We start from the raw sequence: 22,891 nt of genomic DNA, 5'->3' as shown, positions 1-22,891 counted from the left end.
GGATATATACAGTATAAGTATCGCCCCCTGCAGTCCTGTCAGATAATCCTCGCTGTCCCCCAGATAATGATTACACAGCACAGACTCTTATATAGTATATAAGTGACACAGGGTATATACAGTATAAGTATCGCCCCCTGCAGTCCTGTCAGATAATCCTCGCTGTCCGCAGATAATGATTACACAGCACAGACTCTTATATAGTATATAAGTGACACAGGGTATATACAGTATAAGTATCGCCCCCTGCAGTCCTGTCAGATAATCCTCGCTGTCCCCAGATAATGATTACACAGCACAGACTCTTATATAGTATATAAGTGACACAGAGTATATACAGTATAAGTATCGCCCCCTGCAGTCCTGTCAGATAATCCTCGCTGTCCCCAGATAATGATTACACAGCACAAACTCTTATATAGTATATAAGTGACACAGGGTATATACAGTATAAGTATCGCCCCCTGCAGTCCTGTCAGATAATCCTCGCTGCCCCCCAGATAATGATTACAAGCACAGACTCTTATATAGTATATAAGTGACACAGGGTATATACAGTATAAGTATCGCCCCCTGCAGTCCTGTCAGATAATCCTCGCTGTCCCCCAGATAATGACTACACAGCACAGACTCTTATATAGTATATAAGTGACACAGGGTATATACAGTATAAGTATCGCCCCCTGCAGTCCTGTCAGATAATCCTCGCTGTCCCCAGATAATGATTACACAGCACAGACTCTTATATAGTATATAAGTGACACAGGGTATATACAGTATAAGTATCGCCCCCTGCAGTCCTGTCAGATAATCCTCGCTGTCCCCCAGATAATGATTACAAGCACAGACTCTTCGGTAATATCTTCAGTTATTTTGTTTGCAATGAAAAAACACAAAAGAGAATGAAAAAAAAAGTCACATCATTGATCATTTTACACAAAACTCCAGAACTGGTGCGGACAGAAGTATTGGCGCCCTCAGCCTAATACTTGGTAGCACAACCTTTAGACACAATAACTGCGCACAACCGCTTCCGCTAACCAGCAATGAGTTTCTTACAAGGCTCTGCTGGAATCTTAGACCCTTCTTCTTTGGCAAACTGCTCGCGGTCCCCCTGAGATGTGAAGGGGGCCTTCTCCAAACTGCCACCAAGAGATCTCTCCCCCTCCCCCACAGGTGTTCTATGGGATTCAGGGCTGGACTCATTGCTGCCACTTTACAAGTCTCCAGGGCTTTCTCTCACCACCATTTTCTAGTGCTGACCTGAAGTGTGTTTTGGGTCATTGTCCTGCTGGAAGAGCCCTGACCTCTGAGGGGGGAGACCCGGCTTTCTCACACTGGGCCCTACATGATGCTGCACAATGTGTTGGTCGTCTTCAGACTTCATAATGCCATGCACACGGTCAAGCAGTCCAGTGCCAGAGGCAGCAAAGCAACCCCAAACCATCAGGGAACCTCCGCCATGTCTGACTGTAGGGGGCGTCTTCTTCTCTTTTTTCCTGTAATCTCTATGTTGAGGCCTTCTCCTACTTTTGTCTCCTCTGACCAGAGAACATTCTTCCAGAACGGTTTTGGCTTTCTCAGGTAAGTTTTGGCAAACTCCAGCCTGGCTTATGTCTGTGGGTAAGAAGTGGGGTCTTCCTGGGTCTCCTACCATACAGTCCCTTCTCATTCAGACGCTGACGCTGGATAGTACGGGGTGACACTGTTGTACCCTCGGACTGCAGGGCAGCTTGGACTTGTTTGGATGTTAGTCGAGGTTCTTTATCCGCCATCCGCACAATCTTGCGGTGAAATCTCTGGTCAATGTTTCTTTTGCGTCCACATCTAGGGAGGTTAGCCACAGGGCCATGGGCTTTACACTTCTTGATGACACTGCGCACGGTAGACACAGGAACATTCAGGTCTTTGGAGATGGACTTGTAGCCTTGAGATGGCTCAGGCTTCCTCACAATTTTGCTTCTCAAGTCCTCAGACAGTTCTTTGGTCTTCTTTCTTTTCTCCATGCTCAATGTGGTCACACAAGGACACAGGACAGAGGTGGAGTCAACTTTAATCCATTTCAACTGGCTGCAAGTGTGATTTAGTTATTGCCACCACCTGTTAGGTGCCTCAGGTAAGTAACAGGTGCTGTTAATTACACAAATTAGAGAAGCATCACATGATTTTTCGAACAGTGCCAATACTTTTGTCCACCCCCTTTTTATGTTTGCTGTGGAATTATATCCAATTTGGCTTTTGACAATTCTTTTTGGGGTTTTCCATTGAAGACAAATTAAATGAAGATAATACCAAAGAATTTGTGACTGCAATCATTATCTGGGAGAAACGGAGTATTATCTGACAGAATTGCAGGGGTGCCAATACTTTTGGCCAACACTGTAATTGTACAGTTCTTAATTTTTGATCTCTGTTGCCCATGAATTCCTTCTCAGCAGTCACTGACTTCTCTGCCAAGGCTCCCGGGATGAGCTTTCTTCTATCTTCCATCTTCTTATCTGTCTTCTGTTTTCTCTGTGTCTGTGGAGAGTCTTATCTGATGAGACTCCCACCATCCTTATCACTATCACTACATCATCCCCAATATGGTTCATGTCCCCGGACCCTGAGAATCGGGATTATTCCTGAACACAACCATTATCTATCTTGGCACCAGGAAACGAATTGTTTTGTGGTTAACTCCAGAGAACGAGGGGTTAACGCGCTATTGTCCATTAGCCGACTTATAGTTCCTTCCTCATCACTTTTCCTGTAGGAGGACGGCTGCGTTCCCTGGGAAAACATGTAAGTCATAACTTTTTGTCAGGTTTCCCCTCCCCAAGTTCATTCGCTTTCCTCTCCTTCTCTACATCATGCACAACCTTCAGTCTGACCACAGTGAAGTTGTGTAAATGCCGGAGACTTCACACCTAGTCCAATGTAAGAAGACAAAGAAGACCTTGAGGTCCTCCTGCTGAACCTCACGACTATCTTGAAGCCTTTTGTATCTGTTGACCTGCGGTGGACAACCATGGAAGGGATTCTCAAGGTCTTCAGCCTCATCCTTATTCTTCTTATTATTATTTGTTCCTACCACAAAGCTCATTGCAAGAACTCCTCTTCATTGATGGTGAGGTTTCGTGTGAAGGAAGAAGTCGCCATTGGCACAGTGATTGGACACATATCGGATATACCTGGCTGGATAAAAGACGTGGATGAGGAATACCAGATCATGCAGGAGACAAACTCATTCCCGGTACAAGTGGGCTTGAAAAGTGGATCATTAACCACCACGGGACGTCTGGATAGAGAAGAACTTTGTCATATTCACGGACATTGCATCTTATCTTTTAACGTACTGGCCACCAAGGTCTTGTCCTTAGTCCATGTGGAAATTGAGGTTTTGGATATCAATGACAATGAACCAAAATTCCCCAAACCGGAACTGGATCTGGAGATTTCAGAGAGCGCTTCTCTGCGCACAAGGATTCCTCTGGATAGAGCTTGGGACCCCGATAGTGGCACCAACGCAGTGAAGCTATACACCCTGTCACCCAATGACCACTTCACTTTAAATATGACTTCTGGTTCTGATGGTAATAAGCACCCAGAATTGGTAGTGGTCAAGGAACTGGATAGAGAACAGCAGTCGTCTTTCCACCTAGTCCTAACTGCATTGGATGGAGGACACCCACAAAAATCTGGGACTGTCCAAGTCAGGATTAATGTCTTGGATTCTAACGACAACAGCCCAACTTTTGGAGAAAGTTCTGTCATTCTAGAAGTTTCAGAAGACACATCCCCAGGGACAGTGCTTATAAATCTTACTGCCACCGACCCAGACCAAGGCCAAAATGGTGAGATCGAGTTCTCCTTTAGTAAACACAATTCTCACCATGTCCTCAATATGTTCACCATTGACCCCAAATCTGGTGGAATCGTTCTGACAAAGCCACTTGACCATGAAGAAAGACGTTCTTATGAATTAGACGTCCAGGCCAAGGATTTAGGACCTAACCCTATCCCTACCCATTGCAAAGTAGTCATCAAGGTTGTAGACATCAATGATAATGCTCCGGATATCAGGGTCACTTGGGCTTCCAAAGATTCTTCCGAGATTGTGGTGTCGGAGGCCGTTCCTCTAGGCAGTTTTGTAGCCCTGATCATGCTCAATGACCCAGATTCGGGAGAGAATGGACTGGTCTACTGCCATTTAGTACAAGACCATGAACATTTTAGTCTTCAGAAATCCAATGGCAATAGTTATATCTTAATAACCAACGCGGTCCTGGACAGAGAGAAGTGGGATGAGTACGAGTTGACCATCCAAGCCAAAGACCAAGGTGAGCCTTCATTTTCTGCTACCAAATCCTTAAAGATCCGTGTTAGTGATGCAAATGATAACCCTCCTATGTTTGAGAGACCAAGCTATGATGTCTTCCTAGAAGAGAACAGTGGTCCTCTCCAACCTCTCCTTACCTTGACCGCTCATGATATTGATCTAGGAGATAATGCCGCGGTCACCTATAGTCTTATCGACTCCGTCATTGATGGAATACCAATATCTACGTTAGTTTCTATACACTCCAGGACGGGGGAGATTGCCCTACTCAAGTCCATAGACTATGAAGAAATTCAGGAAATTCAGTTCTTGGTCAGAGCAGAAGACAATGGTCACCCGAGGCTCAGCAGCAATGCCTCAGTCAAAGTATTTGTAAAGGATAAAAATGATAATAGTCCCATCATCGTGCAACCCAAGCTTCGGCGAGGTCAGGCCAGCATCACCGTCCTGGTCAATGCCGAGACGGGGTATTTTCTTTCGGCCATGGAAGTTGCCAACTCCGAAGCGTTTGGATTTACCTCGGATGAGCTGTTATCAGAGACTGCAAAACTCAACACGCACCCGCTATACCAAGTGGTGGCCACTGATGCAGACTCAGAGGAGAACGCCAGACTCATCTACCACCTGGACGGCGACCATCAAGGCTTGTTTGTTATGGAAGCCCATCTAGGACATATATACCTAAATTCAAGCAATGCTAGCCACCTTATTGGACATACATTGGACTTGGGAGTCACCGTTACGGATTGTGGGACCCCCCATCGGGAGGCAAAAGCTCTTCTTCATGTTATGTTCAGTAGCCACTTGGACCATCTTAAAAATTCGGCTAGTGAATCCAATGGAAAGCTCAGCCTATCCATGGTGATTGTTATTTGCCTGGCTGTCCTTCTGGCCGTGTGTCTTCTCATTTTAGCCCTTGTCATGTCCTTCTGTCGAGTAGATAGGAAGGACAACAGAGCTTACAACTGTAGGGAAGAAGAATCGGCTTATAGAAAGCAACCGAAGAGACCCCAAAGGCAAATCCAAAAGACAGATATCCATGTGGTTCCTGTCCTCAGAGGTCGCCAAACACAACAACCGGTCACTCCAATAGAAGAGGCCAAGCCATTTCCGGCCTCCGATGAAGGGGACAACGTTGCAGAAGATGAGGCCCTCCATACTCCGTTTCATCTAACACCCACTCTTTACCGTACATTAAGACACCAACACACCCAAGACACTCTCATAGAGGACACCACTGACTTAGAGCAGTCCTTCTCTTTGCCCCCTTCCGTGTGCCGGACATTACAGTACCAAAGACAGAGAAGCTGCTCCAGAGAAAACCTCCAAGACACGTACGGCACCCTCCCCGCCAGCAATAAGATACTAAAAAACCCAGGAAGTCCCAAAATAAGAGCAAGCGATGACATGGTCTCCTCTGAACCCATAATATTCAATGGAGGGGAGTTTTCTCCGGCCACATCTCCAACTCTGAGACGTCAGAAGAACGTGGAGCAATCTTCTAAGGAGCAGATCATCAGAAGTCTGGTGCGCTTGTCTATGGTGGCCCTGGCGGAGAAGGAAGCGGTGGAGCTCACCATGCAGTCCCCCCATGTGCAGGTAAGTCCTTATTGTGATAATGTCTTTAGGTTATATGGCTTATTTCCCCATCATGTCTTGTCTACCAGTGATGGGTTGGGTATGACTCAACGGCGCCCCCCACTGGGTAATAGAGTGAGGACCTCTCTAGACTGTCCACATGGCCTACAATGGAGGTCTTATTGAGAAAGTGTTTTTGTGACCCCAACTATCTGTGAAGGTCTGACACCCGGACCCTGCGCAGATCAGCTGTTCTGGCAGCCTCCAGGTCCCCCCAGTCTGTTCTTAATTCCATAGAACCCCCGCTATACAGTAGACGGGGCTGAAGTTGCTCCCCATCCACCTGGAGGCATGACAGCTGATCAGTGCAGGGTCCGGATGTCAGACCGCAGAGATCAGATACTAATGGTCTATGTGGTGGACAGGTCCATTGGGGACACTGACTTGACCAACAGCTATTCCTGCCCCGTCATACAATCCACATGCACACTTGGTTCAGCTGAGTGTGCATGTGTTGTCAATAGGGAGAGTGGAAACCCCTTTAAGGTTCCATTTCACATTTTCGCTATATCACTTACTATTTCACTTTCGCAGTCCCGTATGACAAAGCCTTACCCAAAAATAACCGAGGAAGGAAACGCGATAACCAAAAGTGACGTAACTGTGGGCGACTATTGTGAAACGCGCCGGTGCTTTCTGAGGGCGACTCTTTCTATGTTATATGACGGAGTTTTAGGGCGAAACCTCAAGATCATCATTTTACCAAAAGTCCATCTGTTGTGTAGTGATAAGGGATGGCACGGCCTGTGACGTCATCGAGGGGGCGACAATTCTGACATAATCAGGGGTGACATAAAAACATGGCTGCCTTCTTCCTGCAACAGCGAGACTCCAGTCCATAGACTGCGTCGGGTATACCCTCCGTAGTCGCTGTTTCAGAAGTAACCAGACGTGATTTTATATTACGATGAAAATTTTGTCAAAATTTGCATTCGGATTGGAAATCCTACAAATATCATCCACGTGTCAAATCAAAGCAAAGTAATGAAACAAGGGGTTAAAGGCCGGTACGCATGGCCAGGGTCAAGTGGACCCAGTGAAAGGAAACCCGAACGCAGGTGGGAACCTCTCGTAAGTCGTCAAAGTAGGATTGGTGGGGACCAGATGGAAGAGACCAAAGTGTCCCAACGTGCTGTGGCCTCTTCATTGCTTACCAAGCACATCACCGACAAGTCTAGTGGTTGCACTTGGTATTGCAGCTCAGTCCCATCCATTTGAATGGGAAGAGGAGTAGATAATCTGTGACATCATCTACTGGATGCAATGGCGGCTCAGTGGTGTTATCTATAGAGGTTTTAGAAAATAGGACTAGTCATTTCCTAGACCCCGATGGACCCGTCAGACAAGTGCCCTCCGCAGCGTTACGTGTTCCGTCACCGTGTCCGGAGCCAAATGTACTGACAGGACGACAGATGGCCGCGAGCAATATGTCCGCTGTCACTAAACGCTTTCCATTCTGCTTTATCTTTACAGCAAATTTCTCAGCTCCTGTCGCTTCTCCACCAAGGACAAGTTCACCCCAAGACGCTTCACAGAGGGAACAAGTACTCGGCTAAAAGTGGCAGGTAACACGGCACAATGAGCGGCCGCCGGGACGAAGCGACTTGTTCCCAATTAGCAGATAGTGACAGACGCGGCCATTCCTGTCTTCAGATAATAGCCGCAGACACGTCAGGCTGTAGAAATATTTGAAGGCGCCTTGGAAGGCGCTGCGAACGGGGAACATTTATCGTAGACCTGACACTCCATACAAAGTAAAAGCAGCAACTTCAGATTGTAAGAACTGGCAGCAGAGGAAGGTTCCTTAGGGGTGCGGATGGGGCAATTCTTGGGGGATTGGATATTGAATGCAGAAGACGTCGACCTGGTGTAGAATCAATGGGGCACAAGGGCTATTGGGAGTCTAATTGGGAGCAAAATGTATAGATGTATAAATGAATTTCGGGGACTGATGGCGACTCAATGTTTTGTCGTTCAGATCTGCAGGACAAGAAGTTGACTGGCAGAGCACAAAAGACAGCGGCCATGGAGAGAGCGAGGCCGGCGACCTAGACTCTGAACCCGGCGGAGATCTTTCTCCTACCCATCAGATGGTGGAGAACAATCTGGAGGCTCTCTTCGGTCCATGTATAGGTGAGTTGCAGCTTTATTGTCACTATTGTACGTTCCCTGTGTGTCCCATAGTACGGTATATACCACATATATCTCATATCTCACGGTGCCGTAGGGTTGTATACATCCCAACTTTCAGCGTGCCACCGCAGATTTATATGTGATGAGACATACCCATGTGGTCCCCATCTTGTATAACGTCCCCCTTGTGGCCTCTGCACAGTATAATGTGGCCTCTTGCACATCTGCCTGCCTATGTCCAGATCTCCTGGGGCAGCGGGACAGCACCCAAAATGCAGGACTGTCCCTCTGAATTTGGCATGGTGGATAGGGATTGGGTTGGATACAATGATGAAGATAAAGGACACCATTGGCAATTGCAAACAGGGTCCACAGTCTCCCCTCATGGACCTCCCCTCCCCTGTTTGCAATTGCCAATGGTGTCTGTCACGGGATGGTTAGAGTCTATACTATAGGCAATGTGTAATATATATTTCATGTGGAATGTATTCTCTAACCTGTTATATACATCAATGTGTAGTTGGCTGATTGGGGTCTAGTGTGTTAGCACATTGTATGCAAATCCCTCTAACTAGTGAGGACCAGTGAGGACAATGGGTGGAGATAATCTGATCAGTGTCTCCAAGAAGATGTTGGACGGTGCATTGTCCATAGTAGACAGGGAGTCTGCTCTCCTTGGTATAGGTGAGGGGGGAAGGATCTGTGACTCAGCCCTTCCCACCCACAGATATAGGTGTAACAGTCTTAGTATATAGATGTAGCTAGCAGTTAGTATGTGTTAGCCGGCCTGTGCACAGCTCTGCAGAGAGCCAGGATATAGTTACAGGACCAAGGAACCAAAGTTATCATTGGATTGTGACTTCTGTGGACTTATTGTTATTACGGTTGATGTGACCGCCGCTGGCTACTAACTTTGTGGATTACAATAAATTGCTGTTGTCTCCCGACCTCTTGCGTCCGTGTTGATTCAAAAGACCATCCGGAGGAAGACGTATACCTTTGCTCCGTGACAACTGGTGGCAGCGGTGGGATCAACAGCGGACAGCGAGATGGACTACAGCAGCCCAGCGATTAATGGAGCCACAACCTCAGAATACAGGAACTGGACTATGGCAAGTCTACAAGTAAGGGCCCGGGAACTAAACCTGAGTTACCAGGGAAGAACGAAAGAGCAACTGATCGAGGCACTGGAGGAGATGACCCTGCAAAGCGACCATGAGGAGGGCTGCCCCCAGGAGACAGTAGAGATACGGGAGTGGCAGGTACAGACCCAAAAGAGCAGATGGGTTGTTTTGTATGAGGAGGAATTGGCAGTGCTGGGGCTAGGAGCAACTGCAGAGCAAAGGAGTAGAGCATTACAGAGGGCTCAGGAAACGGAGAAGGAGGAACAGAGAATGGCGCATGAAAAGGAAAGAATGGCGCATGAAATGCGAATGGCTGAGATAACTACGCGGAATTATAATCAAACGTCGACCCCCAGCCCAACAGTGAGAGAACCACCATATGTCTCCCATAAACACTTCAAGACCTTTGAGGAAGCGGCTGGGGATGTTGATGGATATTTTCAGGACTTCGAACACCAGTGCCGCCTGATGGAAGTCCCAGAGAAGGATTGGGTCCGGTATCTGGTGGGACACCTACGAGATGGGGCTGCGGAAGCTCTCAGAGCCATGGACCCTAGTGATCAGCGGGACTATGAGGCCATTAAAAGAGCGGTGCAGAAGTATTATGCAGTCACTCCAGAGACCTACCGAGTTCAGTTCCGCTCTTTGTCTTACAATGGGGGAAGCTCCTTCCACATGTTCGCCCACAAGTTGAAGCAAGCATGCAAGCGCTGGCTAGAAGGAGAGGAGGCTGACACAGTCGATAAGATCCTCCAAGTCATACTTAAGGAACAGTTCTTTTCCCAGTGCCCCGCTGAGATCCGTGAGTGGGTGCTGGAACGGAACCCAGCCACAGTGGAGCAAGCTGCTTCCCTTGCAGATGAGGGCCTGACCATCAAGCCGCAGTGGAAGAGGTTGTTTGCAGAGGAGCGGAAAACTACCACAGTCCGCCAGACACCCTTCAGCCAGCCACCCACCTTTCGTGTCCGGCCTCAGGATTACAATTCCCCCTCTACCCCTGCCCCAGCCCATCGGCCTCCAGCTATGAACAACCCTGTCCCTAGACAACGACCCACTGGAAGAATGCTAGAGCGCAGATGTTTTGGGTGCGGGCGGCCTGGACATTTGCAAGCTAGTTGCCCTGCTAACATGGGGGCACGGGCCACCGTGGCATCCCGGCCTATTCACTACCTGGGAACCACCCCTAGGACAGAAAGTTTGGCCCCATTTCCAGATGACTCCATGAATGACCCATCTGTTCCACCTCCAGGGGTCTATGGGATTCAGCCTTCCGCCACACATCCCGCAAACCTTCAGAGGAAGCACTTGCAGGAGGTCCTACTGGATGGCCGAACAGTTGTTGGATTCCGGGACTCGGGAGCTTTCCTAACGGTAGCGGACCCCCGAGTTGTGCGACCCGAGGCCCTAGAGGAGGGCCCTGGCATTTCTATCAAGTTGGCAGGAGGTACTCGGAAACGTATTCCTAAAGCTACCGTGGAACTCGACTATGGTTATGGACCAAAACGATGCACAATTGGTGTGATGAGCGGGCTGCCGGCCGATGTTCTGTTAGGCAACGATGTTGGAAATCTACAGTGCCACTTTGTGGGAGCAGTGACCCGAAGCCAAGCTCAGAGAGAAGCCAACATGGATCCACCGGATTTTCTGACAGATGCCAGCCCTTCAACCCTACAACTTTACCATTCAGTACCGCCGAGGGAACCAACACCAGAACGCAGATGGGTTATCCCGGCAGGAGGACATATGAGCTATAGAGACTGATGTGCATTCCCCAATTTACCTGTGTAGGCCAATTGTGTCATGCACATGTTTTGAGAGGGGGAGGGGTTGTCACGGGATGGTTAGAGTCTATACTATAGGCAATGTGGAATATATATTTCATGTGGAATGTATTCTCTAACCTGTTATATACATCAATGTGTAGTTGGCTGATTGGGGTCTAGTGTGTTAGCACATTGTATGCAAATCCCTCTAACTAGTGAGGACCAGTGAGGACAATGGGTGGAGATAATCTGATCAGTGTCTCCAAGAAGATGTTGGACGGTGCATTGTCCATAGTAGACAGGGAGTCTGCTCTCCTTGGTATAGGTGAGGGGGGAAGGATCTGTGACTCAGCCCTTCCCACCCACAGATATAGGTGTAACAGTCTTAGTATATAGATGTAGCTAGCAGTTAGTATGTGTTAGCCGGCCTGTGCACAGCTCTGCAGAGAGCCAGGATATAGTTACAGGACCAAGGAACCAAAGTTATCATTGGATTGTGACTTCTGTGGACTTATTGTTATTACGGTTGATGTGACCGCCGCTGGCTACTAACTTTGTGGATTACAATAAATTGCTGTTGTCTCCCGACCTCTTGCGTCCGTGTTGATTCAAAAGACCATCCGGAGGAAGACGTATACCTTTGCTCCGTGACAGTGTCCTTTATCTTCATCATTGTATCCAACCCCATACTGACTTTCCCTTTAAGGATCAGGCAGAGTGCTCTTATATTACTCTGCCTAATCATTATGACCTGTGACTCTTTCTCTACGACCAACGCAGGGAGGAAATTAGAAGATACAACAAGAGCAATGTTGAACCCCAGTTATGCAGCCATAAACCCTACACCGTCCTAGACCACTAGGGGTCCCTTATATTGTCCCTACATTGTCCAGGACCACCCAGAACACAAGGGAATCTCATATTAGCCCTTCAATGTCTTCAGAGCTACTTACATTAACCCCTACATTGTCCAGGACCACCCAGAACATTACATTAACCACCATGTATTCTGACATTAACCCCTACACTGCCCTAGACCATCAATGATCCTACATTTACTACTTCACTACCCTAACCCACCAGGAACTCCGACATGAACCCTCTTCTTGTCCTACACTTGAACAGATTCTTACATTTACCCCAAGTATACGATACAATAAGGTATAATGACCCAACATCCTCATCACCCTAGACCACCAATGAGTCCATTATTAACCCCTTATGTCTTTATGTCAGGTACAGAAAGCAATCGGCTGAGTGATCTGGATCCAGGGTGGTTTGCCCGTCTTTCCTTGCCTCTTGCCAACAACTATAAGGAGAATATTTTTACCCCAAATGCCCCAATCACTCCGGAGCCTACAATCACCGCAGCAGACAAAGAAGATCTGAGAACCTTCCTGACCTTCGGCAAAGCTTCTGACGGCTCTCAAGAGAACCGACTGGCCAGCACCTTCCTTTCCGAGATGAGTTCTCTCTTTGAGATGCTCTTGACACAGAAAGCCGAATCTCACGGGAACGCAACGAATGAGGTCCTCATGAGGCTGTCGGCCTGCAGCAAGAGTATGGGGATGGACAGTAATAAAAGTGATAGTCCCAAGTATTAGCAAGAAGGTGGTAAACCAGAAGGACAACAAGGAGGACTGGGCAAGTACTGAATCCATATTGACTGAATGGGACAACTCATGAACATGGCGACAACTCACAAATATGGATCATTGGTGACTATACAGTATGGTCAATAAGAGTGGACTATCTCACTATGTAGGACGGTGACTATACAGTATGGTCATGAAGAGTGGACTATCTCACTATGTAGGATGGTGACTATACAGTATGGTCATGAAGAGTGGACTATCTCACTATGTAGGACGGTGACTATACAGTATGGTCACTAAGAGTGGACTATCTCACTATGTAGGACGTTGACTATACAGTATGGTCAATAAGAGTGGACTATCTCACTTTGTAGGACGTCGACTATACAGTATGGTCATGAAGAGTGGACTATCTCACTTTGTAGGACGTCGACTATACAGTATGGTCATGAAGAGTGGACTATCTCACTACGTAGGACGGTGACTATACAGTATGGTCAATAAGAGTGGACTATCTCACTATGTAGGACGTTGACTATACAGTATGGTCAATAAGAGTGGACTATCTCACTTTGTAGGACGTCGACTATACAGTATGGTCATGAAGAGTGGACTATCTCACTATGTAGGACGGTGACTATACAGTATGGTCAATAAGAGTGGACTATCTCACTATGTAGGACGGTGACTATACAGTATGGTCAATAAGAGTGGACTATCTCACTATGTAGGACATTGACTATACAGTATGGTCAATAAGAGTGGACTATCTCACTATGTAGGACGTTGACTATACAGTATGGTCACTAAGAGTGGACTATCTCACTACGTAGGACGGTGACTATACAGTATGGTCAATAAGAGTGGACTATCTCACTATGTAGGACGGTGACTATACAGTATGGTCATGAAGAGTGGACTATCTCACTATGTAGGACGGTGACTATACAGTATGGTCATGAAGAGTGGACTATCTCACTATGTAGGACGGTGACTATACAGTATGGTCAATAAGAGTGGACTATCTCACTATGTAAGAGGGTGACTATACAGTATGGTCAATAAGAGTGGACTATCTCACTATGTAGGACGTTGACTATACAGTATGGTCAATAAGAGTGGACTATCTCACTACGTAGGACGGTGACTATACAGTATGGTCAATAAGAGTGGACTATCTCACTATGTAGGACGTTGACTATACAGTATGGTCAATAAGAGTGGACTATCTCACTACGTAGGATGTTGACTATACAGTATGGTCACTAAGAGTGGACTATCTCACTATGTAGGACGTTGACTATACAGTATGGTCAATAAGAGTGGACTATCTCACTACGTAGGATGTTGACTATACAGTATGGTCACTAAGAGTGGACTATCTCACTATGTAGGACGGTGACTATACAGTATGGTCAATAAGAGTGGACTATCTCACTACGTAGGACGGTGACTATACAGTATGGTCAATAAGAGTGGACTATCTCACTATGTAGGACGTTGACTATACAGTATGGTCATGAAGAGTGGACTATCTCACTATGTAGGACATTGACTATACAGTATGGTCAATAAGAGTGGACTATCTCACTACGTAGGATGTTGACTATACAGTATGGTCACTAAGAGTGGACTATCTCACTACGTAGGACGTTGACTATACAGTATGGTCAATAAGAGTGGACTATCTCACTATGTAGGACATTGACTATACAGTATGGTCAATAAGAGTGGACTATCTCACTACGTAGGATGTTGACTATACAGTATGGTCACTAAGAGTGGACTATCTCACTACGTAGGACGGTGACTATACAGTATGGTCAATAAGAGTGGACTATCTCACTATGTAGGACGTTGACTATACAGTATGGTCAATAAGAGTGGACTATCTCACTACGTAGGATGTTGACTATACAGTATGGTCACTAAGAGTGGACTATCTCACTACGTAGGATGTTGACTATACAGTATGGTCACTAAGAGTGGACTATCTCACTATGTAGGACGTTGACTATACAGTATGGTCAATAAGAGTGGACTATCTCACTACGTAGGATGTTGACTATACAGTATGGTCACTAAGAGTGGACTATCTCACTATGTAGGACGTTGACTATACAGTATGGTCAATAAGAGTGGACTATCTCACTACGTAGGATGTTGACTATACAGTATGGTCACTAAGAGTGGACTATCTCACTATGTAGGACGTTGACTATACAGTATGGTCACTAAGAGTGGACTATCTCACTATGTAGGACGGTGACTATACAGTATGGTCACTAAGAGTGGACTATCTCACTATGTAGGACGGTGACTATACAGTATGGTCAATAAGAGTGGACTATCTCACTACGTAGGACGGTGACTATACAGTATGGTCAATAAGAGTGGACTATCTCACTATGTAGGACGTTGACTATACAGTATGGTCATGAAGAGTGGACTATCTCACTATGTAGGACATTGACTATACAGTATGGTCAATAAGAGTGGACTATCTCACTACGTAGGATGTTGACTATACAGTATGGTCACTAAGAGTGGACTATCTCACTACGTAGGACGGTGACTATACAGTATGGTCATGAAGAGTGGACTATCTCACTATGTAGGACGGTGACTATACAGTATGGTCAATAAGAGTGGACTATCTCACTACGTAGGATGTTGACTATACAGTATGGTCACTAAGAGTGGACTATCTCACTACGTAGGACGTTGACTATACAGTATGGTCATGAAGAGTGGACTATCTCACTATGTAGGACGTTGACTATACAGTATGGTCATGAAGAGTGGACTATCTCACTATGTAAGAGGGTGACTATACAGTATGGTCAATAAGAGTGGACTATCTCACTACGTAGGACATTGACTATACAGTATGGTCAATAAGAGTGGACTATCTCACTACGTAGGACATTGACTATACAGTATGGTCAATAAGAGTGGACTATCTCACTATGTAGGACATTGACTATACAGTATGGTCAATAAGAGTGGACTATCTCACTATGTAAGAGGGTGACTATACAGTACGGTCAATAAGAGTGGACTATCTCACTACGTAGGACATTGACTATACAGTATGGTCATGAAGAGTGGACTATCTCACTATGTAGGACGTTGACTATACAGTATGGTCAATAAGAGTGGACTATCTCACTATGTAGGACATTGACTATACAGTAACATGATCGGGCATGGACAATATATATCCTACTACTGGTGCTACCAAAGGCAACGAGCGCGTCCCATGACCGGGGTCAACTTGCCGTCCATACAATAGTTGGAGGTTGGTTGGAGAACGGTTCCTTGACATATGAGATTCGTGAACCATCATGTATATAACCCTGATTTGTGAAGTCAATGTAAATGGACAATGACGATTAAGATGGAGGTTAACGGGCCGACAACGAGACCAGACGACTTATCTTAGATACGACCACTTTCTTCTGCGCTTGTTCTATTGTATATCATCCAGACAATTTATTCCAGACTTTGATCTTAATACTCTACAGGCCGACCTCCTTCTTCCATTGGCTCAGTAAGGTGTAAGATACGTCAATATAAAACGATATAAGAGAAGTCTTTTTGAATCTTTTTGCAGAGATTGTACGGTTTTTGGTGGGGGTTAGCCTGACATGTGGGGGTCCCAACAGCAGGCATCACGGGGGCTGGTCACGGGGTACACATAGTCTGACTTTTTGTGGGTAACCCTCCAACGAATTTCTGAATAAATTGGCAACTGGGTGTGTCTCTGCACACTCTAACACTGTCCAATCAGTGCTTTAAGACAGTGCCGGGACACACCCTTAAGGCAATGGTAACGCCCAGTTGACAATTTATTCCTAACATCAGAAGAGCACAATGGAGAGTAATGGGATAGATTTTCCAGAATTGTTATTTCATGGGAAATACAAAAATTTACCAATTTTTATGGTCATAAATGTCTGATCAGTTGGGGCCGACACCTAACTGTATGGAGCCAGTTTGGGCACCCGGCCTGTAAACAATAGGGGGTCGGAGGCTCTATTTGGGGCACCCTTACTGCAGCTCAGCTCCCACTGCATACAGATGGTCGGTCTGGAGCCGGGTGTTGGCTCGCTACCAACCACCATTGGCCATATGTCTGGACACCCTGTTTAAGCACATGGGGGCTGCATGTACCCTGGGGCCGCCATCTTATCAACACTAGGTTTACTATTACTGACCTACTGCTAACCCCAACAAGTTACTCAACATCCAAAAACTTTCTGTTGAACAGAATCCACCATAACGGACCAGGCCGGGCCGAGAACTTGGGTTTGACTTGGAACGTTCTTTATTTAAGTTATTTATCAAGGTTTAGCTGAGTTTTCTAGATTTTTTGTATATTTTTTACGTCTCCTGATATGAACTGTGTTCACTGCAATAAAAATGCTGAAATCTCATCTTGTACTGGGACGTCTTTCCGTACTCGGGCAAAGCCCCCAGCCCTCTGGCCAAGTACGCCATGTTCAGGAAGTTTTCAGAGGCCATTCATCCATGTAATGTTCTGTATTCGCTGCTGAGTGATATCTGTCCACTCCCATCCATCTAGAACTTCCCGTGGTCGGAGAACATCCTCTAAGCTCCCTTTGATGTCAGCAGTCTATGGGGCCGAGCAGATAGGAAATATCACCGCAATACTGCGGAGAAACTATACTCCGTATTAGTCCCCGACCTTCCAGATTGTGGGAACTACCTACCTAGACTCTGAAAGACCAGGTCATCTACAACGGTGGTCCTCAAGGCTCATGACTCTACAACCCTGTCAAAAACACTTACAACCTGCCCAAATTGTCAGCCACTTTGTCTTGCATGCGTCCTGAGTCCTTTCTGTTCCCTCTCCCCTCTCACAGCATACAGGTTCTAGTATAGAGGCTGCAGCTTCATCTCCCCCCTCCTCCCAGTCTAGTGTTTATGGTATGAAATTGGAGGAATATCTTGATAAATGAGGAGAGATTACAGGGAGCCTGCAGACAAGGGAAGGCGTCCCAAAGATGCCAAGTTTCATATAGTGATTTGTCATTTGCCATTTCTGGGGCCCTTTTTCATGTCAGAATATGGGCCCTCGGGAAGTTCCGTTTTCACTCTGGTAGGTCAAGCCTGGCCATCATGATCAGAAGGAAAGTTTCTATAGGGGTTTACAATTTTGGCCATATATAGCAGCTGTAGATCAATGAGAAGGTTATTTTGAGTAAAAAAAAAAAGAGCATTATATACACTAGGTGAAACCGCTGGATTTATCAAAAGCACCATCAGACAAATAAATAGTTCAATCCATTAGACAGTCTTGGTTAAAGGGATTGTCCTGCAGGGTTAGTATATAGGGTATGCCTTTTGTTCCCAAGGACGGTTCCACTTCTTTCCACGGGTTGCAATACTCAACACAACCAAAGAACAAGATGGCTGCCGCTTGTAGACTGGAAAGCCTATTTTTTTTTCTAATCCTTTAAGGCTCCGATCTGTCCGTTCACATCCTTTGGTCATTGCACATATTCCACTTTCAGTAATCCCTTGTAAGAATCCACCATTCTATATTCTTTAGCAGATTCGATGTATTTCACGAGGTCTTTGGTTGTTGGATGGTCGGGGTTGTTAGTTAAGATTACAGTCCCAGGGTGAAGAATTCCAGACTCGGTCAAAGCCAGTAAACCCTCAACATGGCGGTCACATTGATAGTCCATCAGCACGAAATCCACCATCTTCACCCCAAACTGGCTTTTCAGGTCATGAATGGCGTCTACTGGCTGTTGACACAACAGCCGAAACTGGAGGAACAAGGCAGAGGACATTAGTTGACAAAACAAAATTCTCTTGAAGGTGTGGAACGTCACGAGAGATTAGAAATTTTTGCAAGGTAAGTTAGTATTTTCCATGATGGGGTTTGGCAGTAGCCTGGTGGGGTGAAGCTCCACGCCCTAGCAGGTTGCCCTAGACTTTGTGTTATAAATAACATGGTAACTTTTTGGCACCAACTTGCACCAAATTCTGATGCATTTCCAAGAGTAAATATTCCATATAGAAAAATATTCCGGAAATTTTTTTTTTTTTTTTTTACCTGATTATTTTTGAAGCCGGCAACTAAGATCATCTCCTCGGCCGATTCGGCCATGCTCTCCTCTTGTTCCACTGCATACAGCATTGCACTTGAGGGCAGTAGTTGCAGGAGACGTATAGCGGCATATCCACATTGAGTGCCCAGCACCAGGGCGGTTTTGGGATAACATTGTTTGGCTACGTCCTTGAGAAAATTATCTGCGAAAAACAAAGTTAAAAAACCCCCCCAAAGGGTAACAGGGCTGGTTTAGGCCTTCTCGAGGTATCTGGTACTCTCCCGGTGACATCAGGCACCCGGGGTCACAGCTGAGGCCTGTGATTGGGCCACCAGTGGTCACATGGGCATGACACTGTTTATGGCATTCGTTGTGCCCATGTGACCACTGGTGGCTCAATCACAGGCCTCAGTGGTGACCCCGCGGACACGACATCGCCAAGGAGGCCGTCAGAGACCGCTAGACGATGCGAGGAGGACCAATGAGAAGTAAGAAATGGGTCAGATAGGTTCCTAGGAGCCCTGAGAGTTCTCAACATTTTCAGGTGAAGTACCCCAGGTGAGAAAGTGTCCCGAGTACCTCCAAAGTAGTGGTCACATAAATAGCAATACGATAAGGCTTTTTTTGGTGGCTTTGTTAATTATGTAATGACTCCCTCAATGCCCCCACATGTAGTATAATGGTCCTAACACTCAGTAGGATGGCCCCATAGGTAATGTAATGACTCCTACAGTGCCCCCATATGTAGGATAATGGCCGTAACGCTCAGTAGGATGGTCCCATATATAATATGACTCCCTCAATGCCCCCTCATGTAGTATAATGGCCCTAACACCCAGTAGGATGATCCCATATCTAGTATAATGGCTCCCTCAGTGCCCCCATATGTAGTAAAATGGCCCCATATGTAATGTAATGACTCCGTCAGTGCCCATATGTGTAGTATAATGGTCCTAACACTCAGTAGGATGGCCCCATTTGTAATATAATGACTCCTACAGTGTCCCCATATGTAGTATAATGGCCCTAACACCCAGTAGGATGGTCCCATATATAATATGACTCCCTCAATGCCCCCTCATGTAGTATAATGGCCCCATATGTAATATAATGACTCCGTCAGTGCCCATACGTGTAGTATAATGGTCCTAACACTCAGTAGGATGGCCCTATATTTAGTATAATGGCTCCCTCAATGCCCCCTCATGTAGTATAATGGCCCTAACACCCAGTAGGATGGCCACATATGTGATATAATGGCTCCCACAGTGTCCCCCATGTATGGTGTAATACATCCCTGCCCACGTTTCCTTGATGGCACATAGTACTCCTTATGTCCCCAATATTTGGATGCACAATGTATATAAGACTGGGGTAATATATTCCTATTTCGGCCATACCTTGTTCTCTAGTAAATAGCAGCCCCTTCACCGCACGATCCTTCCCGGCGTATTCCTGAAACGCCTGCAGCACGCTGTCCGGTTTACCATGGGTGGACGCAAACAGGACATATCGGCGCAGAGCCTGCTGCGTCTTCACATCTACACTCCGACGTGTGTCCGATGGTCGGAGGTGATATCGGTATAACGCCCAGGCCGCACCGGCCGCCAGCGGCAGTAACACCCCGCTCGCCAGGACGGAAGATTGTGAGGAGATAAAAGACAGGGAACTGAAATAGTTAAAAAAAAAAGTTTTACTTCTATAGCGCCAACATATTCCGCAGCGCAACCGGTGCTGATCCAAATCCTGGGCTAGGGCTCGACGTAGTGAACCGCATTGGAAAATCACCCTTACTAGTAAAGAAGTCCACGAAGTCATGTGACTGCTATATACTACACTATATACTACACTATAGCTACTACCATGTGATACTGCTGTGAAGGTTCCAATGGAATTCTCTGCACAGTAACAATGTCACATGAATATAAGAGGAGTGTCAGTGGAAACTGAGCCTCATGGCATATTCTGTATAGTTTGATTCATTATATACTCTTACCCGGTATATATGCGCTCCATGGAGTCTCGGGCGGGGGAGGTAGTGTCAGATAACCAGGAAGTATACAGCTGATCCTACCTGTGATATATGCAGCGAGTAACCAGGCGGAGGGGGAATACAAGGAGGCAGCTCAAAAAGCAAAGCTTATCCTCAAGGACCCGCCCTGCACCCGCTCTTAGGCCCCTTGCAGACGGCCCAGCTCACTGACTGTTGGCCCTTGCACACGACTTAGGAGTGAAACAAGATCTGTGTGCAAATCCTATATACCAGACACTATACGGAACTGTATACCTCTACGCCCAACCCTATAAGGTCCAATTGCCCAATTTTCCCCAATACTCTTCTCCGTTCTCCTAATCTTCCATTCCAGCACCTTCGTCTTGGTGCGTTACTATTATCATTGTCCATATCTCAATATGAAGAACAGAAATAAATATTACAATATATTTGCCTCTAGGTAGGCCGAGACCAGTCTTAGAGTAACAGCAGAGAGATGGGAAGACAATCCCGGGGATGATAAGATTCAGCCTTGGCACCGTCTTAGGTTTTGTTTCCTACTGTAAGGAAGAAAAACACAAAACCTCAAGAACAGAAGAGCGAGCGACACGTGCGAGAGGGAAGGGAAGAGGCTGCGAGCATCGGCTTCCTGTTGGTTTGCGTCTTGTGGTTAATGGCCATCGGAAGAGCGTAGGATGAGACGTCCGGCACAGGCTGCAAAACAAGCGGCAGAATGGGGCCGACGTCTTGAGACGTCCATCCAGGAATGTTCAGCTTCCTTATTCTGTTACTCAGGAATTCCTAAATTATTTGGGGGCCAGAAGGAATATGAGCGGTCTGCGCAGGGCCCATGTTATTCATTGGAAGAGGATAGTAATGGACCCGCACAATAGATGACTTATTGTAGCCAAGTGAAGACGTTTTCTGGCCGCACAGGTCAAAGTTCAAGGAAACAATTAACCAAGAAGATCGTCTGTGCTGGAGGTAAAGGCAGAATCCACATTGATCATATAACCACAGGATCGGGGATGGGGCTGAGCATGCATGTGGTCATTCCAGGCTACGGGTCTGACTCAGCCATAGACTGTGAATAGCAGAGCAGGATCCCTGACCAGAAGACTTGTCATAGGTCCGAGAAATAGGAAGCCAATAGTAAGAATAAGACATTGCCCAGACTATGGCGGAAACCACTACAGGCCGAGGTCTCACCTTGCAGAATTTGCTGCAGTTCCATCAATTGAAAAATCCCAGAGCGCCCCTTTAACCTAAGTATTGCTTCGGCTTAGATGACACGACTAAAGGTTATAGTGTCCAGGCCACGGTCTTCCTAATATTACACCTACGGCACAATGCAGACTACAGTCATCCATGCAGGTGTAAGAGGACGCCATATTATGGGACTGAACTCGGATGACTATAGACCCCTATTGTAATCTAAGCTCAGTCTGCAAAGTCAGTGGAGACAAAGCCTTAATGGTACCAGACTGGGTCCCCATTACTAGAGGGAACCCCAAAAGCCTCCTGCACACTGAAGGGGGTCCGATGATCCGTTCTGATTATAGAGTCGGTCCTATCCTGATCTGTGACATCAGAACAAAACTCCCAACCATTGAAGTCAATGGGGGATGGAAGGCACCGATGTCATCCATAAAACCAGACCCCTCGGCCTGCACTGTTGTGTCCATGAGGTCTAATAATGGACTCCAGGTCCGCCATGTTTAGAAGCTCCAGGGTCACATATCAGTGTCAGAATGTCATTGCTGTAGCAGAAAGTGCAAAAAGCAGCGAGGAGTGCGAGGAGCGGCAATGGGGGGGCAAGGAGGAGCAACAGGGAGAGGGGCGAGGACAAGCAGTGAGGAGGGGCAACGAAGAGCAGCAGGGAGAGGACGAGCAGTGAGGAGGGGGGCGAGGAGGAGCAGCAGGGAGAGGAGGAGCAGCGGGGAGAGGAGCAGTGGGGAGGGGCGAGGAGGAGCAGTCGGGAGAGGGGTGAGGAGGAGCAGCAGGGAGAGGAGGAGCAGCAGGGAGAGGGGGAGTAGGAGCAGCAGGGAGAGGAGGAGCAGCAGGGAGAGGAGGAGCAGGAGCAGCAGGGAGAGGAGGAGCAGCGGGGAGAGGGGGAGGAGGAGCAGCGGGGAGAGGGGGAGGAGGAGCAGCGGGGAGAGGAAGAGCAGTGGGGAGAGGGGCGAGGAGGAGCAGCAGGGAGAGGAGGAGCAGCGGGGAGAGGGGCGAGGAGCAGTGGGG

At 46.9% G+C, this 22,891-nt stretch overlaps 2 protein-coding genes across 2 annotated transcripts; one reads left to right on the top strand and one right to left on the bottom strand.

Annotated features, from left to right (window-relative positions):
* Positions 1-2,822: 2,822 nt before the first annotated feature.
* On the top strand, positions 2,823-12,785 carry PCDH12 (protocadherin 12). The gene is made up of 4 exons (XM_075276487.1): positions 2,823-5,920; positions 7,433-7,524; positions 7,938-8,092; positions 12,216-12,785. Exons 1-4 carry the CDS (start codon positions 3,011-3,013, stop codon positions 12,581-12,583), a joined length of 3,525 nt encoding a protein of 1,174 aa, XP_075132588.1. The 5' UTR covers positions 2,823-3,010; the 3' UTR covers positions 12,584-12,785.
* Positions 12,786-18,077: 5,292 nt separating this feature from the next.
* On the bottom strand, positions 18,078-21,064 carry LOC142204626 (catechol O-methyltransferase-like). The gene is made up of 4 exons (XM_075275934.1): positions 21,030-21,064; positions 20,061-20,329; positions 18,666-18,862; positions 18,078-18,375 (listed from the first exon to the last, which is right to left on the bottom strand). The coding sequence occupies exons 1-4, from the start codon at positions 21,062-21,064 to the stop codon at positions 18,091-18,093; spliced, it is 786 nt and encodes a 261-aa protein (XP_075132035.1). The 3' UTR covers positions 18,078-18,090.
* Between the last annotated feature and the right edge of the window lie 1,827 nt (positions 21,065-22,891).

Source organism: Leptodactylus fuscus, chromosome 5 (assembly GCF_031893055.1).
Source record: "Leptodactylus fuscus isolate aLepFus1 chromosome 5, aLepFus1.hap2, whole genome shotgun sequence".
Taxonomy (NCBI): Eukaryota; Metazoa; Chordata; class Amphibia; order Anura; family Leptodactylidae; genus Leptodactylus; species Leptodactylus fuscus.
The sequence above is the reverse complement of the archived record's forward strand: the minus strand, read 5'-3'. Positions and strand labels throughout refer to the sequence as shown.

Coding starts and splice junctions, on each gene's coding strand:
- LOC142204626 (XM_075275934.1), bottom strand. CDS start 21,064: ATGGACAATGATAATAGTAACGCACCAAGACGAAG. Junction 20,330..21,029: donor AGTAACGCACCAAGACGAAG/GTGCTGGAATGG, acceptor TAACTATTTCAG/TTCCCTGTCTTTTATCTCCT. Junction 18,376..18,665: donor CCGGCTTCAAAAATAATCAG/GTAAAAAAAAAA, acceptor TTGTTCCTCCAG/TTTCGGCTGTTGTGTCAACA.
- PCDH12 (XM_075276487.1), top strand. CDS start 3,011: ATGGAAGGGATTCTCAAGGTCTTCAGCCTCATCCTTATTCTTCTTATT. Junction 7,525..7,937: donor TACTCGGCTAAAAGTGGCAG/GTAACACGGCAC, acceptor TTTGTCGTTCAG/ATCTGCAGGACAAGAAGTTG. Junction 8,093..12,215: donor TCTCTTCGGTCCATGTATAG/GTGAGTTGCAGC, acceptor TCTTTATGTCAG/GTACAGAAAGCAATCGGCTG.